The following is a 21,968-nucleotide window of genomic DNA, read 5'->3' as shown; positions in this document are numbered from 1 at the left end:
GGTTGTGCCCATAGAGCAAGCAAGAAGAGTCCTGAGGAATTGTGCTTTGGAGGAACACAGATGTTCAGAAGCAGGTGAAATAAATGTTTGAGAAAAAGACTGGCAAAGAGGTAGGAGGAGAGATAGGTCTTGGAGTCTTAAGAGTCAAGGAAGGAGAGGGACTTCCCTGGTGGTCCATTGGTAAAGAATCCGCCTTCCAATGCACAAGACATGGGTTGGATCCCTAGTTGGGGAGCTAAGGTTCCATGTGCTGCGGGGCAACTAAGCTCATGCACCACAAGTACTGAGCTTGTGCACCTCAAGGAGAGAGCCCGCGTGCCACAAACTACAGAGCCCATGTGCTCTGGAGCCTGTGCGCCACAACAAAGAGCCCGCACCGCAATGAAAGATCCTGCAGCCTCAACAAAGACCCCTGCATGCTGCAACTAAGACCCGACGCAGCCAAACAAATAAAGAAAATAAATAAAAGAAATCCTTCACCTTTAAAAAAAAAAAAAGTCAAGGAAGGAGAGAATTTCAAAGACAAGTGAAGGAACAGTCAGAGGGAGGGCAGTAGCTTTAGAAATTTTTGAATGTATTTAAATGATTCTATGAGAGAAACCAATAAGGAGGGGAAGAGGCGACCTGAGGGAATAGAAATAGAGACTAGTCTCTATGCAAGAAAAAAGCATAAAGGTTTATCTACTGGAGAAGGCAGAAAGCAAAGCTATATTGGGGAGTAATGGATGAGGGAAGGAAGCTAGTGTTGTGAAAGAACGTTTTGTGCTTCCAGAAAATTACTATATTTGAAGGGACTAATGTTTAAAAATCAGATTCTTGAGACTTCCCTGGTGGTGCAGTGGTTAAGAATCCACCTGCCAATGCAGGGGACACATGTTCAATCCCTGGTCCAGAAAGACACCACATGCTGCAGAGCCAACTAAGCCCGTGTGCCACAACTACAGAGCCTGCTCTCTAGAGCCCTCAAGCCACAACTACTGAGCCCGCACACCACAACTACTGAAGCCCGCACGCCTAGAGCCCGTGATGCGCAACGAGAAGCCACCACAACGAGAAGCCCGCACACCACAACAAAGAGTAGCCCCCGCTCACCGCAACTAGAGAGAAAGCCTGCGTGCAGCAGCAAAGACCCAACACAGCCAAAATAAGTAAAATTAAAATCAGACTCTTTATCAGTTCATATTTTATTTTAGGAATCTGGATACTGTTTTCCAAGAAAAAACCCATTAGTTTGGAACTGGAGGATTTCTTTGCATCAGACAGTAAGATGAAAGAATCAACAACAGATGGTGAATGTGACAAGGCAGTGGCGCCACAACTGAAGAGGCTAGATGAAATTAAGGCAGAACCTGACAATGCTCAGGTAAATATTTTACCTTATTTTCTATTTTCTAGAGTAGTATTTAATTATAAATTTTAGTTATGCAGGTGCTGGTTTATCAGTTGAAAATCTTAATTCCTTCCCCAAAGCAGTTGACCAAGTAACAACAGGGTGTGCAGTAAGTGCTGTAGTGAGCATATGCAAGAATATGAGAGAAGGTTGGACTGTTTGGAAGTGGGTTTGGGGGTTGATAAAAGGATTGCTTAGGGTATTATGGGCCTAACTGAGGTTAACACATTTTTGTTTTCATTTTTCTTAACTTGAAACAATACAAATAATTACTTATATGTTTTTATGTTGCTGTCTCTATTAAGTAGTAGAATTATTTAGTACATTTTAAATTCTTAGAATTTTTCTTTATTATTTGTTTATCCAAATTAGTTTCATATTTATCCTTAAACTTCTTTAAACATGTTAGATGCTAAAGAACCTATAAAGGAAAAACTGAATCAAGCTGTGAGTGTTTTGTAAGTAGGGCCAAATTTCCTTAGAATGTTTATATATGAACCAGCTGAAATTTATAGTGAAATGAAAAGTAATTTCATTTTTAATTAATTTCTAGTATTCTGTTTACAAATAGCTAAAGTAAATCAATACCAAGTAAGGGTATGACTCCCACTGAGTTGGTGACAATGGGAATATTGTCCATCTAGGAAGTACCCATTGCTCCTTCAGCCCGTGGACATTCAAAGACATAGATCAAGTTTAGGTAAATTGCCTGCTGCTCTGAAAAAAATCCTCCTTCGTTAGACTCATTCAGCCTAACCTAACAATTTTTGTGTTTAAGGACTTTATGAAGACAATTAGCTATTGGTGATCAGAACAAGAAGGGAAATAGGATCATTGAGTATGTCTACTCTCTTTTTGTAGTAGCTAGTGAGGGACTCTGTTAACAAAACTTTATAAAGTCATATCTAGGTACAGTAGGAAATATTGTAGTAATTGATGGGTGTTATCAGCCAAAGGTCACCAAAAGGGTAGTGCTTACTTATGTACCATGGTTCAATTCAATTATGCAATTCACTGAACAGACTTGAGCATAATATATCATTTTCTATTGATTGACTGGTCGTTTTCATTATTTTTCAACTCTTTTTTAGGAGTATTGTCAAGCCCAACAGCCCAAAACTCAGGAGAATGACCTGAAAATAAACACTACGTTTTCAGACAATGGTAATAGAATTACTTAAGTTAATCATATTTATTCTGACCAATGTGATAGCCAGTTTATTCTGCTTTTTTAGAATGCCTTTGAATAGTGCATTGATTGTTTTGGGTTTCAAGTCCAAGAGAAGTAACCTCTATGAGATAATGGAAGAATGCATGCTTAATATTATGTAAATACTAATTTTTTTCCTTCCTGTTTTGTGTTTATAGCTTCTCCGATGACTACAGGCATTCAGCTTTCTCTGGCATCATCTGGCATGAATAAGATGCTTCCCTCAGTTTCAACCACAGCTATTCAGGTTTCCTGTTCTGGCTGTAAAAAAATTCTTCAAAAGGGGCAAACTGCTTATCAGAGGAAAGGGTCTACTCAGCTTTTCTGCTCCACACCGTGCATCACTGAATACATTTCATCTCTCAATTCACCAGCTCTTCCGAAGAGAACTTGTTCAAACTGCTCAAAGTATATAATTTTAAATTATGGCCCCTTTTACTTCCCTACATAGATCTTGATCAGAATCTTGGTTGTAATTTTCTGCATGTTTTTTTTTTTTTTTTTTTTGAAGAAGTAATCACCTAGGTTTAGGTAAAAGAAGCTACTTCTGCTTTTAGTTCCTCTAATAGCTTCTTCAGAAATAGTTTTTTTTTATCAAGAGATTTCCAGAAATTAAAATGATAGGAGCTGTGTTTCTCTTCACCTTTAAATAATGACTTCTGAAACTTATTTTCCTATTCTTTTCATTTGAAATTCTCTGTAAGTGGGGTTATTGCGTGCCCATTATATTTTATCATTTAACTGTATAGTGAGCAACCTACTAAAAATTTAATCATATAACAGTTATTTTTTTGACCTTCCAAGGTGTAAAGTTATTTAATGTTTATCTTGTAATGGCAAGTGAAGTAGTTTAATTGTTTTGAAAATTGAATAGCCTTAGGTAAACATAGATGTATGTATGTAATCTTTTTACGTTTTCTGTGAACTATTATTGGGGTCTTTTTTGCTAACGTTTTTACATATGTAAAGCAATTTAGATGAGAAGGGAAGTAGTAGTGATTTCATAATGTCCAGAACTTTGAACACTACACTAAGATGTCTAAAGGATCAGTGCTTTGAGAGTCCCATAGTATTATAATTCTGGTTTGTTAGCACTCATTAAATGCTAGTGTTAAGTTTAAATGTCTTTGTTTCAGAACAAGAAAACGCATAGGCTACCAGTTTTGCCAGTAAATATAAATTCCTTTCAGATAATATCTTGTTTTGGAATCAGATTGCCACAATTTGAATCTTGCTTCCTCAATTTACATTTTGCTACTCTATGTGATCCCTGAGCCACTATACAGCATCATCATTTGGGAGCTTGTTAAAAATGCAGAATCTCAGGTGTCACCCAGGCCTATTGAATCAGAACTACATTTATCCCCAAATGATTCATATACGTGCTAAAGTTCGAAAAGCATTGAGAACTTCTTTTTTAGTATTCCCATCTATTTTGTTAAATGTATGTAAGAATTTTGATCATTAAATAATATATTTAAGTGATCAAAATAATATTTGCATGTAATAAGAACCCAGTAAATGTTGGCTGTCACTATTATTCTCTTAACAAACTCACATACCCTTTATACTGGTTGCTTCAGCTCCTCATTTGGCTGCTGCTTCAGGAGTTAACCTTTGCTTCAAGTCTTCCTCCCCAGAACTCTACTTACCTTTCTTTTGTGCTTTGTAAACCCTTTAACACTATACTGTGTCCTTTTTCTTTTTTGCTGTGAGCTGTATGGCACTCTCTTCAGCATGCTTTCTTTCTCTGCAGAGTCATAAAACTGGAAGGGACCTTAGAGATCATCCAGTCCAAATATTTTCTTTTGGTTTTGAGGAAACTGAGGCTCTGAGAAGTTAAAGTATCATGTTGCTGTGTTTGGAGTTTACCCATTATACATCTTCAGCGGAGCTCCCAGACAGATGACAGATTGAAAAGGCTGAAGCAGGAAAGATTTAGTGTGTAAGTTGTTCTCTAAGGCAAAGAAATCCAATATGAACAAAACATGAAATAAGTTTTACTTCCTTTGGAATAAAAATGTTTTGATAGAAAATACTATTTTATAGGTTGGTGGAAATGTGGTACAGTGATGCGTAGGCTGCGAGAGGCTGTCCATTGTTCAGAGTAACCTTTACTGTTTTCAGAACTTTTTACTGTACATTCATTAGCCTCTTGTATTAGGTATGTAGTTCTCAAGATTTTAGCTAATTATCAGTTGAGGTTTTTGATGAGGTTTTTTTTAATAGTGATTTTAAATCTGTTCTGAGTCGCTATAGGTTTTTTTTTTAATTGAAGTATAGTTGATTTACAATGTTGTGTTAGAGTCAATGTAGTTTTTACTATGTTTCATGAACCAAATGAAAGATAACTTTGAAAATGACATTTAAAGTCATGTTAGAAAGATAAGACTGTTCTTTTGAGAGCTATGTATTTAAGTGTATTTCTGTACTTCTGTATCCCAATTGAAGCTAACCAGAGGTCCTGAAAGAAATTAGTGGAGTTTAAAATAGGCCTATGCACTAATGATGTAACACTTATTTGTAAGAAAGTTGTTCAGACCTATGCTCAGCCTTTGGTTAAGCTAATTTTAGGCACTTTTAACAAAATTCATTTTTGATTTTTTTTTCTTTAAATAAGGCCTTAGTAGATTAGAAGCTAGCAATCTAATATGCTAATAGCAGTAGAAGCCAATAAGCATTTTCAGACTTCAGTGCTTCTGCCAGTGCTATTTCTTCTGCCTTCCTTCCCATCTGGCTAATTTCTTACTATCTTAAAGGTCTGCCTCAAATATCTGTACCCTTTGTCTATTCCCATACCATTCCTTCCTCTTATTCCCCCCAGCCACCCAGATAATTGTTCCATGGTCTGTGTTTCCATAGTGTTCATAACTCCCAAAACATTGATTGTAAAATTAATGTTATTAAAGAATTGATAATGCTATAGTTAGACTATGAACCTCTTGACATTAGGGACCAGATTATACTCATTTTTATGTCCCCAAGGCCTAAACACTGCTTGGCACACAGTGAATCCTAGAAAAAAATTTGTCACAACTCAGATACTGCATGTAGAGCTACATCTTAAGCCAGTAAAATGACTGGTGTTGTGATAATGAAAATTAACCTGTAATTTTGGTGCTGTTTAAGGAGGCAGAAAGATTATAGTACAGATAGTCCCTAACTTACAATTGTTCTACATAATGATTTTTCAACTTTACAGCAGTGCTAAAGCGATACACATTCAGTAGAAACCTACTTCGAATTTTGAATTTTGTTCTTTTGCTGGGCTAGTATGATAGTATGCAGTATGATATTCTCATGATGCCGGGCAGCGGCAGTGAGCCCCACCTCCCAGTCAGCCACGTGATCACAAGGGTAAACAACCCATACACTTAAAATCATTCTGTACAACCATTCTGTTTTTCATGTTCAGTACCATATTCAGTAAACCACATGATATGTTCATCACTTTATTATAAAACAGGCTTTGTGTTAGATGATTTTACCCAAGTGTAAGCTAAGGTAAGTGTTCTGAGCACCTTTAAGGTAGACTAGGCTAAGCTATGGTGTTCTGTAGGTTAGGTGTATTAAATGCGTCTTTGACTTATGATATTTTCAATTTAAGATGGGTTTATCTGGACATAACCCCATTGTAAGTCAAGGAAGATTTGTACACTAAAAATTTGTAAATATTGAGGTTTAAAATAGTGTTGATTTCAGGAGTATTTCATCTGGAAAACTTACCCTGAAAGATTGATATTCTGAGGGATCTAGGTAGCCAGATATCTTGGTATTTCCTGTAGTAGCAGTTCTCACATTTTCTGGTTTCTGGACCCCTTTACAATCTTAAAAATTTTTGAAGACCCAAAGAACTTTAGTTTTTTTTTGTTTTTTTTTTTTTTTTTGCGGTACGCGGGCCTCTCACTGTTGTGGCCTCTCCCATTGCAGAGCAATGGCTCTGGACGCGCAGGCTCAGCGACCATGGCTCACGGGCGCAGCCGCTCCTCGGCATGTGGAATCTTCCTGGACCGGGGCACGAACCCGTGTCCCCTGCATCGGCAGGCAGACTCTCAACCACTGTGCCACCAGGGAAGCCCAGAACTTTAGTTTATGTAGCTTACATCTACCTATACATATATTGTGTTAGAAATTAAAACTGAGGAATTTTTAACTATTAACTCATTTAAAAGTAATAAACTCTGCATGTTGACCTAATTTTTTTTTTTTGAATAATAGCGTTTTTTAAAATTTAGGAGAAATTTTAAGAAAAATTTAGTGAGCACTGTTTTATTAGTTTTACAAACTGCTTTACTGTCTGGCCGGGTTCTCATATCTGCTTCTGCATTCACTTGGTTATAAAATGTTGTTTTGGTTGAAGTCTGAAGAAAAGCTGACCTTACAAATAAGTATTTGGAAAAGGGAGGAGTGTTTTAATAGCATTTCATATAATTGTGGAAGTTCTTTGATACTACAATTTTCTTAAAGGATACTACAGTTTCTTAAAGGTTAGTTACAATGTAGAATCTGAAGCCATATCAATGAATTTTTTGTACTGTCACGTTAAAATTTATTGGTCTAGGGCTTCCCTGGTGGCGCAGTGTTTGAGAGTCCGCCTGCCGATGCAGGGGACACAGGTTTGTGCCCCGGTCTGGGAAGATCCCACATGCCACGGAGCAGCTAGGCCTGTGAGCCATGGCCGCTGAGCCTGCGCGTCCGGAGGCTGTGCTCCGCAACGGGAGAGGCCACAACAGTGAGAGGCCCGCGTACCGCAAAAAAAAAAAAAAAAAAAAAAAATGTATTGGTCTATTTGTACTTTGAATTGTTCTTCTACCCACAACTGATTTTTGCTTCATGCTATAATCATTTGGAAAATATTGATTCCTTGAGGTATGCAGATCTAAATGTCGTGTTTCATTATGCAATATATTAAAAATCACATTTTAGAAAATATCACTAATCTCACTAAGAAAGTCTACGTATTAGGAAGCTATCAAGCTGGAGGTTTTCCAAAATTCTAATTTTCAGTGAAAGCTCATATTTTATCATTGGCAATAACTACTGCCAGTTGTTTTCCTTGAGGTAACAGTCTTACTTTATTCATTTTTGAGAAAATATCTGCCAGATACCTACTTCTGGTTAATAGTTTCCCTGATAGTCATTCTTTGAAATAAATAGGTATTCCATGAAAAAAGTAGCTAACTCAGTTGTTTGTTTGTTTGTTTGTTTATGGCTGCGTTGGGTCTTTGTTGCTGCGCGTGGGCTTTCTCTAGTTGTGGCGAGCAGGGGCTACTCGGGGGCTTCTCTTTGCGGTGGCTTCTCTTGTTGCGGAGCACGGGCTCTAGGCACTTGGGCTTCAGTAGCTGTGGCATGTGGGTTCTAGAGCACAGGCTCAGTAGTTGTGGCACACAGACTTAGTTGCTCCGTGGCATGTGGGATCTTCCCGGACCAGGGCTCGAACCCATGTCCCCTACTTTGGCAGTCAGATTCTTAACCACTATGCCACCAGGGAGGTCCCCTAACTCAGGTTTTAACTCTTAACATTCCTACATGAGATTTTCCTTGAAACAACCATCATACTTTGGTGTGCAGGAGAAATAATTTATGCCTCCGTCCCATTTCATCTCACAGAATCTTAAAAAGATGTACTGAAGGATTGAGTTTTAATAAAGTAAATAACTTACAACAAATTCATGGTTGTGAATAGTGCGAATACTGGTACCTTTTGGCGTCACTGCCTTGATTTATGCTAAATAAGGCTCTGGCAGTTTTACCCACCGTCGCTTTTTTTTTCTCCCTATTTATTGAGGTGAAATTCATATAACAAAAACCATTTCAGTACCTTTTAGTACATTTACAGTATTGTACAACTACCACCTCTATCTAGTTCCAAAACATTTCTATCATCCCAAAGTAAAATGCCTTATCTGTTAAGGAGTTTCTCCCCATTCCCCTATCTTCACTCCCCTCAACCCCTGGCAACCACCAATCTGCATTCTATCTATGGATTTATCTATTATGAATATTTTATATAGACGGAATCACAACTTGTGACCTTTTATGTCTGGCTTTTTTCCCTTAGCATAGTGTTTTCAAGATTCATTCATGTTGTGGCATGTGTATCAGTACTTCATTCTTTTTTTTTATAGCCGAATAATATACCACAATTTGTTTATCTGTTCATTTGTTGATGAACATTTAGGCTGTTGCTATCTGTTATAACTGTTAGGAACCCTTGTGTATATGTACTTTTTTGAGTACTTTTTTTCAGTTCTTTGGCGTATATACCTAGGAGTGGAATTGCAGGGGCCCACCGTTGCTTTTGCACCATCTGTTCAAATGTCAACACAGTGAAAAAGGCAAATAACATGTTAATATTATGAAAATAGTTTTGATCCTGTGGACCTCCTGAAAGTATCTGGAGAATCCCCAGGAATTTGTAGATCAAACTTCTAAATCCTCTGTCTTGTAGATTCCAGAGTTTGTCAGGTATGAATATGTGATTTCTCGTCATCACTCTATAATCACTAGCACCAACTAATACAGGCAAGGTAATCCTCAAACTGTACTATCAGATGTGTTTATAATCCTTAACGTTATAGATGAAGATATTAACATTTAGGGAATATAAATGACTGAATCACTGTTACTTAATGTAAGTGATAGAACTAGATACCAAATTCAGGTTTTCTTATTTCAAGGCTGATGTTCCTACTATTTCACAGTTCTTCAGGTAAATGAAACAACAGGGGAGAGGGTTATTTAAGGGAGTGATTTAGCTTATGAAAAGAAAGAAATAATTGTGGTAAAAGAGTTTAATGGTACCCTTGTTATTTATTTTTAGAGACATTGTAAATCTAAAGGATGTGATCAGTATGCAGCTGGAAGATACTACCACTAGCAAAACTTTTTGCAGCCAATCTTGTCTTTCATCATATGAAGAAAAAAGAAAACCATTTGATACCATATGTAATAGCATTCCAGCCAAGTGCAGCATGTGTCAGAAGACTACTGTTGTAAGTTGCAATATTTCTTAACCTTGAGGGACTCTGATTATTCTGCTTAAATATCAGAGTTTTTACTAAGTCTTTTTTTTAAATCCTAGATTCAGTATGAAGTAAAATACCAGAACATGAAACGTAGTCTTTGCAGTAATGCCTGTTTTTCAAAGTTTCACTCTGCTAACAACCTCATCATGAACTGTTGTGAGAACTGTGGAGCTTACTGTTCCACTAGCTCTAGTCTGTTCCATATACTTCACATGGAAGCACAGTCTCATTACTTTAATAGTTCAAAGCGTATTACAGCATATAAGCAGGTATGAATAAAGATCTATTGCATAAAGTGAGGACCACTCCATTTGAATTTGATTGCATAAGACTCAAATGAAAAATGGAAGGTTGAGTTCCTTCCATTAGTTGGCTTGTGAATGTTTCCACTTTAGGAAACTGGCGGTATAGATATTAGTACCATTGGGAATATTTTTCGTTGGTAAGATGATGAAGGAGATGATATAAAAGACTTCTGACAGTTGTTTTTCACATAACAATTCATGATAAATGCTGCATGGAGATTTTCCTAAAGAATCTCAGGGTGATGATCTTGTCTTGAAGAAAAGGCAATCAGAGGGAAGCTTATTTATAAGTTAGATAGCAAGCATAACAATAGTCTATTGGTCAGTAGGACTCAACCACAGAAATGTTTTTTATTTTTTAATTCCATGTATTTCTTACACCTAAGCAAGGTTAAGATAAATCAAGAATGTCACATGCTTTTTTCTGAATCAGGAGTCCTAGTAGGCAATAAACCAATGAGAAATAATCCCCTATTTCTGATAGGAGAGCCTTGGATGGGTGGCTCTGAGAGCAGAGAAGCTGGCCCTGCTTTGCAGGACTAAGTGAGCTGAACACAATAGTGGTCTGAGCCCCTTTCATGAGGTGGACTGTCCCATGTCTTGCTTGTTCTGGTGACGCTTTGAGACCCAATTGTATCCCTATAAATTCTTCCATAAAAACAAGCAACTGAAGATAGGAGTCTTAACAAGCCACAGTTCAAATAGGTCATTTGTGAGCCACAGCTTTTCTATGACAGAATGCCCACACCATGAGAGTACCCTGCCTTGGGACCAGAAATGGGAGAACAGAGAGCATAGAACCCTTTGTCTGAAAGCAGTTAATGCCATTCCTTCTTTTCTTTCTTTACCCCTCACACTCAATAAATAGACCTTCTCCTGTTTTTAAGAGCCTGTATTTGAGTACTCAGTTATTCCGCATATGTGATGGGGCACGGCTTATTTGGCTAGATGAGTTAAGAAGCACCACCTAACACTATGCCCTGCTGCATTTAAGATATTGTGTGATTGTGATAATGTAGAAAATCCATATTGTTAGTGAACTGTAATCAAGAATTAGATTCCCCGGCGGTCCAGTGGCTGGGACTCTGCGCTTTTACTGACAAGGGCCTGGGTTCAGTCCCTGGTCAGGGAACTAGGATCCTGCAAGCTGCACAGCGTGGCCAAAAAAAAAAAAAAAAATAGTAAAGCACTCAAACTTATGAATCCAAAAATGCAAAAATGGGGTGGCTTTTTATTTTAAAAAGTTGATTGGTATAATTGTAATTATTTTGGCCACATCTTTTTAAAAATTAATTAACTTATTTATTTATTTATTGCTGCGTTGGGTCTTCACTGCCACGTGTGGGCTTTCTCTAGTTACAGTGAGCGGGGGCTACTCACTGCACGTTGTGGTGTGCGGGCTTCTCATTGCGGTGGCTTCTCTTGTTGCGGAGCATGGGCTCTAGGCACGTGGGCTTCAGTAGGTGTGGCACGCAGGCTCAGTAGTTGTGGCGCGTGGGCTTAGTTGCTCTGCAGCATGTGGGATCTTCCCAGACCAGGACTTGAACTGTGTCCCCTGCATTGGCAGGCGGATTCTTAACCACTGCACCACCAGGGAAGCCCCCAAAATTCTTAAAAGTATAAATTTCTGGGTCAACATACAGGGATACTTTAAATATTGATAGATATTAATGTTTTGTGAATCTTCTCAACCACTGTGCCACCAGGGAAGTCCCTGGCCATATCTTCTTACTAGAGTACATTAGTTAAGTATTAGCTTTCCCACATGAGTAACAAATTAGTTATAAATTATACCACTACTGTTGGTTAATGTAAACATTGATGAGTTGTTATATTTCGTAAAATATGAAAATTCCTACTAATAAGGGACAAAAATAGTAATTTTCAAAATTACACTCTACTTTTTGTTTCATTGTTCCTTTGCCAATATCCCATTCTTTCCCAGAAAAAGAAAATCTGTGTAAGATATTTTCATTTGTCTTTGCACTTTGTGTACCCCTAAAAGCTGTTCCATTTCATCATTGTCGTTAGTGTTAACTTAGTATTAAGTCCAGGAATGATGGCTCCTGTTTCACCCGGAAGAGTAGGTGGTGAACCTCCCCATTTTCTATCCTTTTCCTTTGCAACCTTACTGCTTACAGAATGCACTATGTTCTGTACCTCTTACTGCTTGTGTGCTGCTTTTTTACAACGTGCTTGAATTTTCACCATGAAGTTAGGCTAGCAAAACAGTGTTTCCCACAGCATCTTGTAATGTGTGTTAGGCACCCTTTTTTGGCTCCTCCTTAGCACTAGTAAAAGGCTTTCCTTAGTTGATGCGCAAGTTGGCATTAAAGACAGACCTGTAATTATAAGACTTTTGTTGATTTGTCCAGTTGGCTTTAGTTGCCTGGGATGATGAACATCTTTTATGACCACTTTCTTCATTGCTTGCATATGTATTGTTATAGCTATTAATATACCTGACAAATAATACAAATAGTTACCTAATAGATTGATCAGTTTCCTTCACTTTAGTCATTACAATCTATAAGTGCCTTTTTTCTGTTTTTAAGAAAATACAAAAATATGACTTCATTGTTATTATAATATTTCAACTAAGCAATGGTTGTGAGCATATGTCATATACCAGGAATATGAATATTATTTTACTCTCTAACAGAAACCAGCCAAAACACTTACATCTGTTCTTTGCAAATCACTGAAACCCTCAGACGAAATGATTGAGACTACCAATGACTCGGGGAAGACAGAGCTTTTCTGCTCTGTTCATTGTTTCTCTGCTTACAGTAAAGCTAAGATGGAATCTTCTACAGGTACTATTTTTTTTAGCAGTTACCAAAGATTTAGTAACTGTTGAAGAATATTACTGCTTTCCTTTAATTTATAACCTTGATTCATTTCTAAATTAAACTGACTTAAAAGTCAAAACAATCTAAAACTTGTTTCAAAGAACAGTTTCCAGTATTTTTGCATAAAAGGAAGGCCACTTCATCACCAGAGATTTAATATTTATTTGTAAAGATTGTCATTTTAGAATATAGAATCTTCTAGTTAGCCCTGCTTTGTAAAAACAAGGCTATTAGTTACATTTTTCACATGGAGTAGAGCTAGTCGGAAATACTTTGATGTTCACTAATAGAAAGGGACAGAGAATCCAGAGCCAACTGTGTATTCTATCAAAGAGCCTCATATAGGACCAGTGGTGCTAATTTCATAGACGGTGGAATGAATGATTCCCCTGGGGCTTGTGCATCATGCAGACTGGCTTATTATAGAAAGCTCTTTAATACTAGCTTAGACACCAACTCAGCTCCATTCATATTGAGTTTATGAATCCTGGAATGGTTAGAAATGATACTTAGGAGATTCTCTAGCAATGTTCTTCATGGGTAATTTCACAGTAAAGATTTGCTTGACAGTTCAAGCAAATAATATAAAAGGACTGATAAACTGCGTGCAAAGGTAAAAGATATAAAATGATGGGAAATGTAAATTATCTGTTTAATGTTGATATTAATCTTATCCTAAAGAACCTGGATATTCCTAAGCCCTAATAAAAATTACTCCAGTACCCACTAATACTTAAAGCAATTATTGATAGATATTTGCGTTATTCGTTGAAACACTTGTAATTAAACAGTGCTTTCTGACTGATTGATTCTGCCTGGTTTATAAGATACCATTTAATTTTTATCAGTAAATGTTTCCATGGTGCATGATGCTTCAACAGATCTCCTTTCTCCGAAGAAAGATACAACTCCAGTTATAAGCAATATAGTGTCATTGGCAGATACTCATGAAGCCCTGCCCGTCATGAACTCTGATGTATTACAAGGTAAAAATTGATGTGACATTCTTTGACATATACACTGTTTTGCCATACTTGATTAGAATATAGAATCTGTCTTTAAGTTTTCTTTTGGTTGCCTAATATGAAATAAGCAATTATATAGTTAATGATGCTATTTTATAGATTATGGTATAAGATCTAGAATTTATGCTTTATTTTAACAGGTACAGTTTCTTCAGTAACAGCAAATGTTGAGGATGTAAGTTTTATTCTTAATTGTTTTTGCTACTATCTTTTTTAAGCTTTCTTTTATAAACATATTGTGCATGTGTGTATTTGAGCATATTCATTCCTGATTTGATCATAGAGCTCAAAAATGTAGAGCAATAAACACCTTTTGTTATTCACGTTCAGTTTCCCAAATCTCAAGTTTGACTTGAAATTATTAATAAGAATACTAAGTTATAAATAATTGTTAATGTTTCCCCCTAGTGGAGCTCATACTGTTACCCACCCATTGATTTTTTTTGTTATTAGAATGGATATGTTCGATATTTTAATTGATTATTTGAAAACTGTTCAAAGAAATGTTATTTTGTCATTTTCTCCCAAGATTTCTAAGACTTCACCCAGTGAATCAAGTAATGGTGTTGCTAATAGTAATGTGGAACAGCCAAGCCTTGCACCATCTTCATCAGTACTCAGTCAGCATACAACTGGCTCCAGTATAGAAGTACAAAAAGATCATGTGTCAAACCAAGATGCTACAAACAGTATGAAATCCATGAAAATAAGAGATGGACTACGTCACCCAAAATTTACATCCAAAGTACAAAAAGTTAAAGGTAAATCACGAAGTATTAAAAAATCTTGGTGTTCAAATTTTCAGCAATTAGAAAACAGTATTAAAAAGGATGTGATATTCTGTTATTCGTGTCAGTTGTTCTGCCAAAAAAAATTTAGCTATGGAGGAGAGTCATTTGCAGCCCAAGGAATTTCCAATTGGAAAAAAACTCTGGAAAAATTCAGAAAGCATGAAAAAAGTGAAATGCATTCAAAGTCATTGCAATTTTGGAGGGAATACCAGTTTTGTGATGAAGCCGTTAATGACAGTTTATCTAATCATTCAAAACAGATTGAGGGAAATAAAAAGTACCTAAAGCTTATAATTGAAAATATTTTATTTCTTGGAAAGCAGTGTTTACTCTTAAGAGGAAATGACCAGTCTGTTTCATCTGTGAATAAAGGCAATTTTTTAGAATTGTTAGAAATCCGAGCAAAAGATAAAGGAGAAGAAATATTTCGACTTACGAATTCACAAGTTGACTTCTACAATAGTACACAAATTCAAAATGATATTATTGAAATAATAAAGACTGAAATGTTACAAGATATTGTAAATGAGATCAATGTCTCCTCAGCTTTTTCAATAATATGTGATGAAACAACTGATAGTGCCACTAAAGGGCAATTCTCTATTTGTGTAAGATACCCACAGAAAACATCAAAGGCTATATTAATTAAAGAAAGATTTTTGGGTTTCATAGATGTTGAAGAGATGACTGGAACCAACTTACACAGGAGTATTAAAACTTACCTGCAGCAAATTGGAGTTGATTTGGATAAAATACGAGGCCAGGCCTATGATAGCACCAGTAACTGGAGGGGAAAATTTAATAAAATTGCAGCAGAATTCAAGAAGGAAGAGCCAAGAGCTTTATACCTGCATTGTTATGCACATTTTTTGGATTTGGCGGTGATTAGGTTTTGCAAAGAAGTAAAAGAGCTCCGAAGTGCTCTAAATACTCTCAGTTCTTTGTTCAACACTATTCATGGGGAAATGTCTGTAAATTTTCAAAACATTTATAAGCTAAGTCAAAACAAAACATGCAAAAAACATACATCACAATCATGTTGGACAGTCCATGATCGTACGTTACTATCTGTGATTGAGGGTCTTCCAGAGGTTATTGAAACACTGGAAGTTCTATCAAGCCATTCTTCAAACACAAGTTTAGCTGATGAATTGAGTGATTTGTTGGCATTGGTTTCCAAATTTGAATTTATCTTTTGTTTGAAATTTCTTTATCGAGTACTAAGTGTTACAGGAATTCTTTCCAAAGAGCTTCAAAGTGAAACCATAGACATTTTTTCTTTGTCTTCAAAAATAGAAGCAATTTTGGAATGTTTATCATCTGAAAGAAATGATACTTATTTCAAAACTATCTGGGATGGAGCAGAGGAAGTATGTCAAAAAATAACCTGTAAAGGTTTTGAAGTTGAAAGGCCTTCATTTCAGAAAAGAAGAAAAATTCAGAAAACAATAGATCCTAGCAATTCAGACAGTATGTTTTTTCCTACCTCAACAGAAGAACAATATAAAATTAATATTTATTACCAAGGCTTGGATACTATATTACAAAATTTAAAATTGTGTTTTTCAGAGTTTGATTATTGTAAAATGAAGCAGATTTCAGAACTGTTACTTAAATGGAATGAACCGTTAAATGAAGCAACAGCTAAAGATGTCCAAGAATTTTATAAACTTGATGCAGACATCATCCCAGAACTTAGATTTTATCGGCAATATGCAAAGCTCAACTTTGTCCTAGATTATGATTGCATCAGCTTCAGCAATCTTGGCCATTTGTTTATTCAGCATGGTCTTCACAATAATATTCCTTGCATATCAGTGCTATTATATATTGCTTTGTCTTGGCCAGTTACTTCAGCAAGTGTTGAAAATTCATTTTCTACACTGTCTCGTCTTAAAACATATTTATGTCATACCAGGGGACAAGAAAAGCTTAGTGGCTTAGCCCTAATGGCTGTTGAGCAGGAATTGGTAAATAAACTGATGGAACCTGAAAGACTCAATGGAACTGTGGAAAAGTTTATCCTACAGGTGAAAGAAATATAAAACTTGCTAACTTGAATTTACCTGAAAGAATTTTGTATTTCTGTTGGCTATCAGTTTTTATTTCAAATTTTTGTCTTTTAAGAAAAGAAGTTTTTTCATCAGAACATGTAACATTCATTTGGTTCAAAATTCATGACACAGAATGATATACAGTGAAAAGTTTCCTTCCCTTTTTTAGTACCCAGTTTCCCCTCCCAGAAGTATTAACTGTTTTTTAAATATCCTTCTGGAGATACTTAATCATAAATGTACTGTGCAGTGCACATTGTTCTTCAGCTTGCCGTTTTCACTTAACATGATTTTTTGAGATTGTCCCATATCAGTACATAGAGTTTCTTGATTCTTTTTTTAATAACTGCGTAAGATTTAATTGTATGGATGTACCATAATATATTGGAGCAGTCCCTACTGACAAACATTTTCTTTCCAGTCTCTTACTCTTGCAAATAATGCTGCATTTAATAACCATGTACATAGGTCATGTTGCACATTAGTGAGTTGCTGTGAGAAAAAATTTTAAACTGAAGTTATTAGGTCAGAAGATTTGTACATTTTTATTTTTCGTAGATATTGGCAAATTGCTTTCTATAAGGATTGTATCATTTTATACTCCCACCAACGTGTGAGAGTTCCTATTTCCTCGAATCTTTATAAAGTATTAACAAACATTTTGATCTTTGCCAGTCTGTTGAATAATGATATGTTAATCTCTGTGGAGATTAAATCTCAATAGAATTTTTTATTTTCACTTAAAAATAAGGTTGCGTATCTGCTTGAGCCATTTGTATTTCCTTTTCTGTGAAACCTCATATATTAAACATTAAAACTCTAAATATCGCTGTGGTTTTGGTTGACTTAGCTGGGTGACACAATAGGAATTCCTAATCTACTTTATGAAAATATGACTAATTTTCAAATAATTCTGAAAGAAAGAACTCTTTCTGTCTTAACACTTTAGAAAAGTTTAGATAACAAGGGAAATGTGTTCCTCAGAGATTTGAAAGAATTTAGTGGTAGATATATCTGAGGCTGGTTTTCTTTTATAACTTGTAATTTTTCTAGAAAGAGCATCTATTTCATTGAGTCCTTCTTTCAAATGAATCTGCTTAGAGTTGTAGAAAGTATTCTCTTAATTTCTTCTATATACCTATACTTGCTTTCTTCATTGATCTTCTATACACATTTTCTTTCTTGATTAGGCCAAAACTAGTGATTTATTTTATTTAGTTGTTTTCCATACACATTCTTAGGTTTATTTATCAATCCTACTCTACTTTTTAATTATGGTTGATTTTTAACATAAAAATAAAAGAACGTAATAATTAACATTTAGTTCTATTAAATCCTAACATTTTGCCATGCTCCAGATTTTTATTTCAGAAATAAAATATTATAGATTGGGTTAAAGCTCCCTTGTAAATCTTTTCCTGATAATATTTTTGTTTTTCCACAGAGGCAATGATTATTTGGTGTGCATCATTCCATGCTTATATAATTTTATACTTAATACATAGCCTTGTTGCACATGATTGTAAACTTTATATAAAACTTTAAGTTGCATTGTGCTTATCTTTCTGCAATTTGCTTTCTTTCACTCAGTGTTGTTTGAGATTTATATGTGGATTTCTAGTTTGTTTATTCTAATTGCTGAATACCATTCCATTATATGAGTATACAAGTTCATCCTTTATTTATTTATTTATTTATTTTGTGTGCGCGCTGAAATTTTTTTTTTAACATCTTTATTGGAGTATAATTGCTTTACAGTGGTGTGTTTCTTTTGTATAACAAAGTAAATCAGCTATACATATACAGATATCCCTGTATCTCCTCCCTCTTGTGTCTCCCTCCCACCCTCTCTATACCACTCCTCTAGGGTGGACTTCCTTTATTTAAATGGATATTTTATATGTCTGATTTTGCATTTTTATAATATTCCAGTGATCCTTTTTTTTATATAGTATGCACATTGAACAAATATTTATTGAGCAAGTACAATATACTAGATGCTATTCTAGCTGCTGGATATCCAGCAGAGAATAAAATAAGGCCTTGACTCCAATGAAACTTGGCTTTCTAATGTGGAAATCCAAGAAAGATATTAGAAGAGGTTGCTTACCAACTCTTCATGTAGATAGATAGATGATAATACAGAAAAGAATATTTGTATGCTTCATAGCATAAAAGATGAGGCTTTGAGAGCTGTGGCCACCTGAGGCTTTACCCTACTGGCCCACAAGTTGGGAAGGTCTGTTCTAAGGTACTTACTTAGAGGTGGACTTGATGGGCCAAGGCTATGTGCATCTTCCACTTTAATTAGACTTCTCAGTTATACCATTTTTCTACTCCCACCCACAGTATCTGTGTCTGTTGTTCCACATCCTTGCCAACATTTAATATGGTCATTTTACTCTTTTTAAAAAGTTCATTGATTTCTACTTTAATAGAAGGCAGTTAATCTTTAGTATTCAATGCTTATTGCTTACATTTTCATTCTTTTCTGTTTGGTAATGAAAGTGCTTAACACTATGAACTTTCCTCTGAAGTGACATTTGCCTACCATGTGTTCTTCTCATTTTCATTATTTTCTAGCTATTCGCATTTGTGATTTCTATCTTACTGTGGAAGCAAGAGTTAATTTCAAGAGGTAGGGTGGTTTTTTTCCCTTTTTTTTTTTTTACTTTTTTAATAGTCTACTATAAAGCCAGTAAAATAAGAGCTAGACCTGAAAAAGAAAAAAAGGATAACTACAGTAATTAAAACAGCTTTCCTGGGAATTCCCTGGTGGTCCAGTGGTTAGCATTCAGTGCTTCCACTGCTGGGGGCCTGGGTTCAATCCCTGGTCGGGGAACTAAGATCCTGCAAGTGTGGCCAAAAAAAAAAAACACACCAGCTTTCTTTGTTGAATACCTACTATGTAACCTAGTACTTTTCTCAGTGCTTTATGTTATTTCACTTCTCACAACCTATTATTTTATGGGAGAAACTAAGACACAGAGGTTAAATATCACATAATTAGTAAACAGTGAATCTAGGATTTGTACCCAGGCAGTGTGACTCCATAGCTCATGCTTCTAATCACTGTGCTCTACTACCTTTTATATAAACTGTTATCACAGATATTCCTAAATAAAAAATTAACTACCAGAAGTACATTGAAGAATAGAAGATGACAGAAATAGCAGTGTATTTTTTTAATCTCCCAAATCCCTTCATAAAAGCAAAAACCCATGCATGGCATCTATAGCAAGTCTTGGTGACAAGGTATCCCCACAATCCCAAAATAAAATTAGATAGTGACAAACTCAAAAGCAACTGTAAAACCTGAGTAGTGCCATTTATCTGTATGGAAGGTCATGGATGAAAATCAGTGGGACGTCTGATGGCCTTGAGAATAGATCTCCCAAATCAACAGGTTTCCACTGGAAAGCATGGCTGGCCAATTTGAAAACTGCAGCCAAAAAGTGACCTGGAGATGCCAATTTGCAGGTGAGTTAAGGGGACTGTGCTAAATTCCAAATTTGTTGGAGTTATCTAGGTCCTTATGGGCTCTTGAAACTAACAAATGTAAGATTCATTCCAAAACAGAACCCTTTCAAGGAGAAACTGCTGGCTGTATACACCAAATTCTGCAGGACAGGGACAGTAGGGTCAAAGGAAAGACAGTGTATAGTGTGAAGTGAGGGAGAGAGGCAAAGGAAGCAGGTCTCAGAACTAGGTCATTTATTTTAGTCACTTTGTGAAAATAATAGTATTTCATGAACCTTGAAGACGGAAAAGTTAATTCTGTCTCAAAAGTACAGGTAAATGTTTCACTTAAAACTTAGCAACAGAAAAGAATTGTGAAATATACAAAATTATAAGAATAAAGAACAGTAAATCCTTACAAAACAAAAACCTGTTTCAAACCAAGCTAAAAGAAATTAAATGATAAAAGCTATAAAAGAACTATAAACAAGAATTAGAAAAACTCAGATGAGTGGATAAAAGAAAGGTTTAAAAAGATAAATGACAAGAATTCAGGAAAGCATTAGAAATTAAAAGAAATAAAAGTCACTGTAAAAGTGAAAACTAATCTAGAAGGAACTCAAAAGTGAATAAACAATGGATAATCCCTAAGAGAAATAGAGGGTGGAAATGGAAAGAAGGAAAATGTTTTAAATCAAGAGAAGAGTGATATCACATATTGAAAACCTGATATCCATATAAATAGAGTCTGCAAAGAAATCCAAAGCAAGGGGAAAGAGCAAATACTAAAAACTATGTGCCAGTTATTATGCTATTTTCTATGCACCCACCCCTCTATACTCGGCTTTGTGGTGATCATTTCTGCTTTAGCAGGATTTATGTTAGCCTCTGCCAATAGGAGTCACTAGAGGGAGACTGCAAGTCTGAAGGAAAGGATTTGTTCCATCCTGTCTACTTTCTGTGAGCTTTATGTCTGCTTGTGGTTCTTGTGAGCATTATGCCAGCAATGCTGTTTTCATCCAGCACTTCCTTCCCTAGCAGCAGCTGAATGTGGTTGCAGTTTCTATTACACTTGCAGAAGCCTTATCGTCATGCTTCCTTCTGTCAGAGACACCTGCAGCCCCTCTTCAGGGATCTAGGTCTTAGGCCCAAGCTCAGAGACCAGCACCAGCATCATCCCTCCTCAGAGCTGTAACTTCCAGCTCCATGAGGCCCCTCTAAATTTAAATTCCTATCTCCTTTCTTTGTTCTCTCATCTCAGGATATTAGCTGCTACCTCCATGACATCTTGATGTTCTCTTTATCCTTTCAGTAACTTAGTTAACTTTATACTTAACGTGTTTTTACATTCTCTCTGTTCAGATAACTAGTATGGCTTCTGCTTCCTGACTGAACCCTGGCTGATGCACTGAATTCAAGACAACTTGCTTGAAATTAGAAAGACTTTATGCATTGAAAAGACACACTGTGCACCTAGGAACACAGACCCAGGATGGTCAGTGCTGAGTAATGGCCTAAAAAAAGAATGAAAAAATTTTTAAAGGGTTTTTTGAAGAAAAAGTCCTTTGAGAGTCCATGCCAAAAAAAAAAAAAAAAAAAAGCAGGTATAGGGAAGGTAAATCCGATTATTTTCACACTTTTCCATAATGACACTCTATGCCAAAAGACAATGAAGTAATGTGAACTTACTCAGGATTTTATATCCAACCAAATGGACTTTAAAGCGTAAGAGTCACAGGCTATCATCAATATGCAAATTCATGGAACATTGTTTCCATGACCCCTACCTGAGGAATGTATTAGAATAGGGTTCAGATAACCAGATTGACTGAGAGGCACTGATGTAAAGCATGG

At 35.9% G+C, this 21,968-nt stretch overlaps 1 protein-coding gene across 10 annotated transcripts in view; it reads left to right on the top strand.

The window, feature by feature from the left end:
• The window catches only part of ZMYM1 (zinc finger MYM-type containing 1), a 28,901-nt gene extending 10,572 nt beyond the window's left edge, over positions 1-18,329 (top strand). For 6 of the 10 annotated variants that reach the window (XM_019938145.3, XM_019938143.3, XM_033838223.2 and 3 more), the window contains 9 exons: positions 1,194-1,363; positions 2,482-2,554; positions 2,759-3,008; positions 9,424-9,595; positions 9,685-9,897; positions 12,596-12,749; positions 13,634-13,771; positions 13,951-13,985; positions 14,340-17,489. In XM_019938145.3, coding sequence (XP_019793704.1) covers positions 1,268-1,363; positions 2,482-2,554; positions 2,759-3,008; positions 9,424-9,595; positions 9,685-9,897; positions 12,596-12,749; positions 13,634-13,771; positions 13,951-13,985; positions 14,340-16,646 — 3,438 coding nt within the window. In that variant the 5' untranslated portion in view covers positions 1,194-1,267 and the 3' untranslated portion in view covers positions 16,647-17,489. Of the gene's footprint in view, positions 1-1,193; positions 1,364-2,481; positions 2,555-2,758; positions 3,009-4,356; positions 4,546-9,423; positions 9,596-9,684; positions 9,898-12,595; positions 12,750-13,633; positions 13,772-13,950; positions 13,986-14,339 lie in introns of those variants that run through there. The other 4 variants (XM_019938146.3, XM_019938147.3, XM_019938148.3 and 1 more) reach the window with 4 other exon arrangements.
• The last annotated feature ends 3,639 nt before the right edge of the window (positions 18,330-21,968 follow it).

The sequence above is a fragment of the Tursiops truncatus genome, chromosome 1, assembly GCF_011762595.2.
Source record: "Tursiops truncatus isolate mTurTru1 chromosome 1, mTurTru1.mat.Y, whole genome shotgun sequence".
NCBI classification, from domain to species: Eukaryota; Metazoa; Chordata; class Mammalia; order Artiodactyla; family Delphinidae; genus Tursiops; species Tursiops truncatus.
Note: the sequence above shows the minus strand (reverse complement) of the source record. Positions and strands in the feature narration are given on the sequence as shown.